At 43.7% G+C, this 8,182-nt stretch overlaps 1 protein-coding gene across 1 annotated transcript; it reads right to left on the bottom strand.

The window, feature by feature from the left end:
• Window positions 1-3,271: 3,271 nt before the first annotated feature.
• Window positions 3,272-4,779, bottom strand: LOC144097507 (uncharacterized). Its single transcript, XM_077630216.1, has 4 exons — window positions 4,756-4,779; window positions 4,504-4,677; window positions 3,756-4,128; window positions 3,272-3,660 (listed from the first exon to the last, which is right to left on the bottom strand). Exons 1-4 carry the CDS (start codon window positions 4,777-4,779, stop codon window positions 3,272-3,274), a joined length of 960 nt encoding a protein of 319 aa, XP_077486342.1.
• Between the last annotated feature and the right edge of the window lie 3,403 nt (window positions 4,780-8,182).

Raw genomic sequence — 8,182 nt, 5'->3', positions numbered from 1 at the left:
TTGAAAACTTCTCAATGTCCTAATCTTGTTATAGAATTTTTCGATAACGGAATCTATGTGTTGTGATGACGTGAATGTTATGCCGCCGATTTCTTTCAACTTTTCGTCCTTAGTGAGCTCTGTTAGTAATCTGTATTCCCCCATTTTTGTCAATCGTTTGCAGGAACCTGGCTGTTTTTGTGTTAAGATTGTTGTCCTTATGTACCTATGATCCAAGCTATTGGGAATGTCTAATACTTCCCAGTCTTCTATTACCTCATAGTTGAAGCTGAGGTTATGGTCAAATCTATCCAGCTACGTCCGTTAACTGTTTGGAATATTGGTATGAAATTGCTGTCATTTACAACCGTCAGATTATTTCTTAATACAAACTCCAATACCGAATATTTTTACAATTAAAATCCCCAGCAATAATGAGGTGCGCGGGTGTACTCTGCAGTAAATGTTCCTCGATATCCGTGAGAGTTTCCGACATCCTCGGTAGGCGGGATATAAACATTTACTATGTCTATTTCCCTGGTGTTAACAAATTTTCAATATAATTAATTTGGCTGATATAGTTATGGGAAAAATACCTATATTTGGATTATGCACTATTATTCCAACTTTCGGTTTCTCATTGCAATGAATTTTCTAATCTTTTAAAGGAAATCCAATTATTTTGTTTTCTGGAGCAAACGGTTCTTGAATTAACGTTATGTCGTGTCTATAAACTCCAGACTATAGTTACACAGATCCTGCGTTGCTGTAAAAGATCTGCTTAAATTGACCTGCACTATTGACAACGTTGCCATGGTTGCTGTCCCCAAATATGGGCCTAGACTAAAAATCTAAGCAGTTACCTGCTGTGTACCACTGCTAAATTATCAATTCAAAACCAGGGATCGTGTTTCCCTGATTTGTGAATCTTTAAAAACCGGGCAGCAGAAGCTCAAAAAAGAGTGTTCGCGCTGCGCATTGGGTAGCTCTGCCTCTTGAAATGCTCTGCAGTGCTTAGTTCTTGAATTGCATTGACGAAAGTGGTGATCCCTCGCACACTCTGTGCAGCGAGAGTTGTTCTAGCCGTCCCTGTCAAGATGTCCTATCTTGGCGCAGTTCCTGCATCTCGGGACAAATGTATTGTCGTAGAAGGGACACACTGACCACAGAATATAGATTTTAGATTTACCCTTCAGTGCTTCAAAGGCCCGATGACCTAGCTCCGCCACAGCGGTCACAACATTTCGGCCCTTCCAGAACTTTAAAACTGCTATATCCTCAGGATCGCAGTTCAACTCATTTTGTGACAATATGCGTTCTGATAGCTGCTCCATTGGGAAATATTCTGGGATTCCAACAATTTTTATCTGCGTAAGCCTTTTCTTGGGCCTTCTTGACTCTATTTTGTCTTTTGTTGCAGGGTTATTACGTAACTCCTCCTCCAACTTCTTGATTCCTTCTTTTGAAGTCGAAGCAATCACAATGCCTTCGTGACCCTGTCTCATTGATACCTCCTTAAGTCCCAGTTTACATGGATCAATACTGTCTTTTATCAACCTGGACAATTTTTCTGCCCCTAGTGACTGTAAGGTCACCACTAGTGCTTCTGTTGTCCTACGAGAAGGTTCTTTTACTTTCTCTTCCTTTGCTTCCTCTCTTTTTTCACTGGAGGGCCCTTGAATTACCTCACTATAAGTGCGGCTCTCCTCTCGTAGTATCTCCACCTTGCCTCGGAGTGTATGCAACTCGTGCGTTGCCTCCATTGCAGTTGCCTTCATCCTAATGAAGTTGTTAAGAGCTGCGTTGATGAGAAGAGATGTCTCCTCATCCTCTCCCATCTTTGCCGCCAACTTCACCAAAGCCTGAAAGAACTTTTGATCTGCTTTCCCCCATCCTGTGTGTGATGGTTTGTTCCTGTTCTGTCTCAATGGTGTGGCTACACTGCGTTTCCTCTCGAGTGCTAAACGCATCAGGGATATGTTCCTCTGCTGTTTGCTTGTCCAATTTCGGAAATTCCTCGCGAAAAAAGGCCGTCATCCCGCTCATGGGAGATTACCTCACTGTCCCCTCCCCACTCAGATGTCTCGGCCTCTGTCGTAGTGGGTACCTCCGAGGAATCTTTATCTTTCGAAAATTCCCTCAGAGACTGCTGCACTTCATGTTTCTTTTTGTGTTTTTTCTTTTCCTTTCCTTTGTATCTCATTCCCATCTTGCCAGACTTCCGCATTCTCGTACCTGTGCTGAAGATAGTTGAGTTGCTACTCTGCCTGTTTTAATCAAAATCAATGAAACTGTGCTAAAAACTAATGGAATCCACTTAAGGTATACAATAAAGGCCGAGTTTGGGCGAGTTGGTTTACCATGCTGAATGTAAAAGTGCAAAAAACAAGGACGAGAATAAGACACACAGCACGAGCGCTCGTGTCGTGTTGTGTGTCTTATTCTCGTCCTTGTTTTTGCGCTTTTACGTTCACCACATAAGGTAGTTCCAAAAATCGATAGAAAGTCAAAATACGTCACCAACACCCTTTACAGAGCGAAAAAACACCTTTTCCGAAAGTCCGCCAAGTTCGGCGGAATTCGTGCCCACAGTATAATCACAATCTAGTTCCTACCAACGTTTCTAGATTACCTGGTCAGTTTGCAAACTCCGCTGGGGTTCGGCAGCCAAACGCGGCCCCTTTCTTCTCCCGCTCGCGAGGTGGCGCTTCCGACGCTGTTGGCCCGGTCCACCCGTTCTCTCGTCGTACGAGCCGTTGTTATAAAGCCCTTGCGCCGTGTTTCACGGCACTTTTACGTTGAAGGAACATATTTCCGAAGGTAGTGCGCAAGCATTATGTTGAATGCGCGGCTGCTACGTGGTATTCAGGCCGCGAGAGCGGCCCTGGGCGACAAAGATACAACATGGATGCCTGAATTGTTAGCTAATGCTAAGAGGGACCCCTACCCAGCTGTGAAGATGAACCTAGATCTTTCTCGTTCGTCGGGTATCGTTCTTTATTTATTTAGCTTTGTACAAAATTACTCTTTCTTTGCAGCGAGCTCCGAAACGGTAGAAGAATCGCACGTTGCCTAAAGCCAAGAATCATTGGATTGAACCAAAACTGCCATCGCTTGCATACATGCTTTTTAAAAGGAAAATAAAGCATTACCCGTCGGAAACCTCGCTGTTATTAAGGACTTAGAACGCGAAAAATGACGGGAATAGCAAAAGATTGGAAACAATTTATTGAATCCATATAGGAACAAATATCTACATCTTACTGGTATCCACTTTTAAAGGACCAAAGAATTACAAGAGACGTGCTTTTCTGTTCGCGACAGCCACCTTCTCCTTGCTTTCTAGTCGGTGGTTAACATCTCTGGAAAAAAAGTGCATTCTTGTCACAATAATGGAGTTCAATATCTGACAAGTGAATGCCGACATGTGCTCAGCACAGCCCAAGCGATCAAGGTTGCATTTTTCTAGCTCTTCCAGCACTTTCCAGAATATGTTCGTGCACAGGCCAGCTTTGTTTAATGTAGCAGAAACTACTTCATTAACAGTTTTCATGATGGTCAACATCTTAACTGTTGGATGCTTCATGCAACCTTCTTTAAAGCTCCTGTAAGTTGTAAGGTATGCATCAGAGCCAACAACGGGCACTGGACTGCTTATGTCTTTTAGGCACAGAAGGCATGGTGTGAGTTTCTCAAATTTGTGGACTACATATCCACTTAAGTAGTAGACAACAGCTTGGTCCTGGACTGCTTATGTCCTTTAGGCACAGAAGGCATGCTGTGTTTCTCAAATTTGTGGACTACATATCCACTTAAGTAGTAGACAACAGCTTGGTCCACATCTCCTTTGAAGTAGCAGTGGTCATCGTCCTGCTTATCAGGCGTCCTGGCAGGTTCTGATGTCATCTCCATTAGCTCTTGTTGAATGGAGCCATGTAAAGAAGCATGCTTAGTGCGGTGAATGGCTCTTGTCATCTTCAGTGTGTCCTGGACACCGACGAGCACATTCCCTGCCACACCTTGCACACTGCCATGTAAAGCAGTCTTTATCGGTGTGTACAAACTGAGAAGGCGAAATATTTGGGTGAAGTTGACCACTGTAGGGTGTGATTCATCCCCTCCAGATGAACGGACAAGTCCGAAGTGACGCTGGAAAAGATATATAGTTTGTTAGCTACCAATGACCTTCATCACTCATAGCTCTTCACTCATATAAAACAGAAGCAAGCACATCCTCACCTCCAAGGGGTCCTGGTTTAACTTTGCTGTTAAAAGATAGTGGGCACCCTGATCCAAAAGGAACTCGATGATATCAAGTACCGACAGCAAAGTGACACGGAAGGATTCTGTCGTTAGTTGCGATGCAAAAAGCTTGAGACCTTTCTCCATGGAGTTCTTTTCTATGACGTTCAGCATGTCCAAAAAGCCTTTGATGACCTGAATGAATGGAGTTAAAATGTCAGCATTTGATAAGTGTCAACATGCATGAATGAATAGGCACAGAGGGAAGGTGTTTTGGCTTGCCTGTATTTTCTTCGAGTGACGTTTGATGCCTCTTTCAGGCAGCTTAATATTCAAAGCATCGAATAAGTCATTGACAATTTTGATGAATGCTTCTGTGCCCTCGGAACCAGTCATGCCTTCGGCATTACCTTCTCTGTATATGCGAATGCCAATAGCTGTCCCACGGCTGAATAACTGTAAAAAAATGCATTGATGCATTAGTTAAAGAAATAACAAAGAAATGATTATACGCTGTCTTCTAGAGAGTACCACCTGTTTAGCAAGCCGGACGCTCATCTTCTGTAGGTTGTCTGGGGCAATATGTGCTTTTGTCAGCTTCGGCACAACTCTTGTGTGCTTGTTCCTTTCGGCTTCGTACAGCGCAACATAGTGTGAGAAGTTGATCTGATGATCACCAGCCTGAAAGAGGGAAACACATCAGTCGTTGCACATCATTGTAACTGCATGTACACATTTCCTCTTACCATTCCATATGTGTGCTTTTTCAAATGCATTTGACGACATGTGGAACATCACAGATGAAGATCTTCTGCGAAGGCTCCCAGGGGTGCTCAATGTAGTTGCGTGGTGACATCATATCTCCCGATATTCCCAGGTTCGTCCACATGGAACAGTTGTTGCCTGCTCTATCACTTACAACCGCAAGCACTGAAGCATCATGCTTTTGCAGCTGCAGCTCAACAGGAGCTGTGCGAGAATCCGCCCAGGTGCTGCTCCTCTTGTGGCAAAACATGCTATAGGCTGAACCCAGCCCTCAAAAAGTGGCACAAACATCAATACCAGCGCATGATCAGGGAGTTGGCCAGTGGCTGCACCTGTCACATCACCATAATCAACAAATTCATCCATTGTGCAGGACGCTTGCTGAAAGCAACAGGTTGCTTGAGTTTTATCTTGTCAAGCAGTAGCACTCCAAACCTTCTGAGCTGGCTCTTCTCATGAAAATGGTCTCGGATACTCTTCAGTGCTACCTCATTGAAGCCGTACCTGCAGGGTATGCCACTGATGATTTGACGGAGGCACGCTCTTGTAGGAAGTGGCAAAAGCTGCATATCAGATAGTAATTTGTAAGCCTTCGGACTTGAAATCTGCAGCAGAAGGCATGTCATCAACCACTCTTCTGTGTACCTCTTCCCATCTTTTGATTTTGCCTTTGCTGCTTCAAAAGCAGTCCTGAAAGCCAGCTGCTGTTTAGCTCGAAGAATGTCAAGTGCACATTCCACGCTTGCTTCTGTCATATTCTGAAGTTGTTTCTTCATGGTGGCCACTTCTTTCTTCAGCTTTTCTCTTCGCGTTGTAGCTCGTATTGCCCTTCTGCGCAAGGAATTCGCTTTGGTGCTCTTAGTCTTGGTTCTCATACGACGCCGTGAAAAGAGATTGGGCAGACTCCTGCATTCCTGGCAGGTTGCAGTCTGACTGAGTGTTGCGTATGATTTGCGGTGCCATGTTTCACCGTCTTTAATGGCCACAGCTGATGATAATACATGCGGGTAATTATGAGCAGGGCAACCTTCACAAAAAGTTAGCCTTTCAATGCCCGCAAGTAGGCACTTTAAGTCGTCGCATGTCTTCATTTCAACATCCACATCATTTGCATATGCAACTGATGGCACACTTCGACCCTTGGCACTGACTGATACGGTCCGGCATTTTGACACTGCCACAGCCCTGTCAATTTCCAGAATGCCTTCCGTCACTATCAGCTTGTACACCACGATTGTAGTGCCAACAACTTCAAGCGACCAACCCTGCATTCGCTGGCCTGCTGCTGCCATGCAAGACAACTCATCAAACAGCGGTGTGTTATTCTCTAGCACAACACTGTTGTCCCTGCCGTCACTGCTTTCGATAGAATCGCATGTGTTCGATGCCATCGTTTCTTCATCATTTTCCCTTTGCTCTTTTCGGCGCCTGAGCCGAGGTGGTGGACGCACGGCAGGGGCCTTGCGTTTTAGTGCTGGTTTGGACAAGTATTTAGGGCGATTCCAGTGATGGGAATGGCCAAGAGCATTTTGTAGGAGGCCGTGTAGCAGGAAAATTTTCGTTTTGTAGCAAGCGTCACCAATTTTGTAGCAAGTGACAGCATCTCAAAAAAAAGCTCAGAAGACAAATTTATATCTTTTTATTTGTAACAGCATCTCTTGTAAATATTACAAATAACAATTCACCTAACCACAGAACAGCAGATCAAAATTATTTGAACTTGAACAAAAACATTCACAAAAGACAAGGGACAAGAGAAGTGCTCGCGCCACAACGACTGGACTGTCAACTGAGGTTTATTAGGCAAAACATAGTCCCAGCAAGACCAGCAGAGCATGCGCAACAGCCACATCACAGTTCACAGCGCATAGGGCACACAAGATACACATTTACTGTGACCGGCCTAAAAAAGCGAGTCTCTTGTCTTTTGTGACTGGATTTTTTTCAAGTTACTTTGAACCCACTGGCCCGCATTTCAACCCTTCTGCAAAATATTTGAATATGACTAAGTTCCCATGACACTTAGAGAAAACAGGTATGATTTTTCATGGTATCAGGAATATTGCAGCGACTCCCACATGACACACCATATAAGTAAAAGAATCCAGAATAGAAACTACTGAATAGCAAAACATGGCCTTAGCGGCACAACAGTTAAAAACTGCTCTGCCATCTGCAACAGAAACAGCACAAATGCAACACATAATTAACAATAGCTAACCAGCTCAAATAAAAACTCACATTGAAAATAAAACTGCTTGCCAGCAAAACAATTATTGCAAAACATTGTGCAGCAGAAATTTTAGGTAATATAGATAACATAATAAAAGATCATACCAAAAATCTATACCCGCTGATCTGCAGAGCATAAACAAATGTAATACAGTACAGAAACACACAAACTATATACTGACTACCACTGGTTATCATTACCATGGTAATTTTACCGCAAGACAAACAAATATATGACTTCCCCAGCAACACAAACTGAGACCGAATCACTCAAAATATTAAAATAATAAATGATAAGTGTAAACAAAAGCAGCCACCAAAATAATACTACATTTGAAAAAAAAGAAACTGACCATGTGGCTTGCAGTAAGCATGTATTGCAACCCTTCACACAAAAATCAAGGGAAATGACAGGGAATCAGGCATGTGCTTTCAAAATATCGATTTCAAATTGGACAGCCCTATGTTCCTTTCTTTGGGCCCTTATTAAAGGCAGCGAGATGACAGACACTATCACTCATTTGTTCTCTAGCTTGGCTCAATATTGCCTGGCCACTCGCAATGTCACTGAAGTTCTTCAGCTTCATGCCCCGCTGAATCAACAATTCAGCATTTCTGAACATCCATTGTGCTTCATCCGCCTTCTGTTTTGCTTGTGCTTTAGACAAGCTGGCAGTTGTTAGCACTGGATCCACACCTGCACGTAGCCTTTTCGGTTCCTCTTGCTCACAGGCAATGCGCTCTGCATACCGTTTTGATGCGCCTCTAACGGCCCTAATGACATCTGGACCAAATGAAAGCTGGCATGGGTCACTGTTGTACCTTTTGGCAAATGACATTATGTGGCGAATACCACTCACGCTTGCCAGACAAAGGTTCGACCTATTATTCAAAACTCTTGTACTCTAGCTGAAGCCTCGCTCAATGTCAGCATTCCCATGCGGAAGCGAAAGAAGTGCCTTGA

Source organism: Amblyomma americanum, chromosome 7 (assembly GCF_052857255.1).
Source record: "Amblyomma americanum isolate KBUSLIRL-KWMA chromosome 7, ASM5285725v1, whole genome shotgun sequence".
Taxonomy (NCBI): Eukaryota; Metazoa; Arthropoda; class Arachnida; order Ixodida; family Ixodidae; genus Amblyomma; species Amblyomma americanum.
This window is presented reverse-complemented; position numbering and strand designations above follow the sequence as displayed.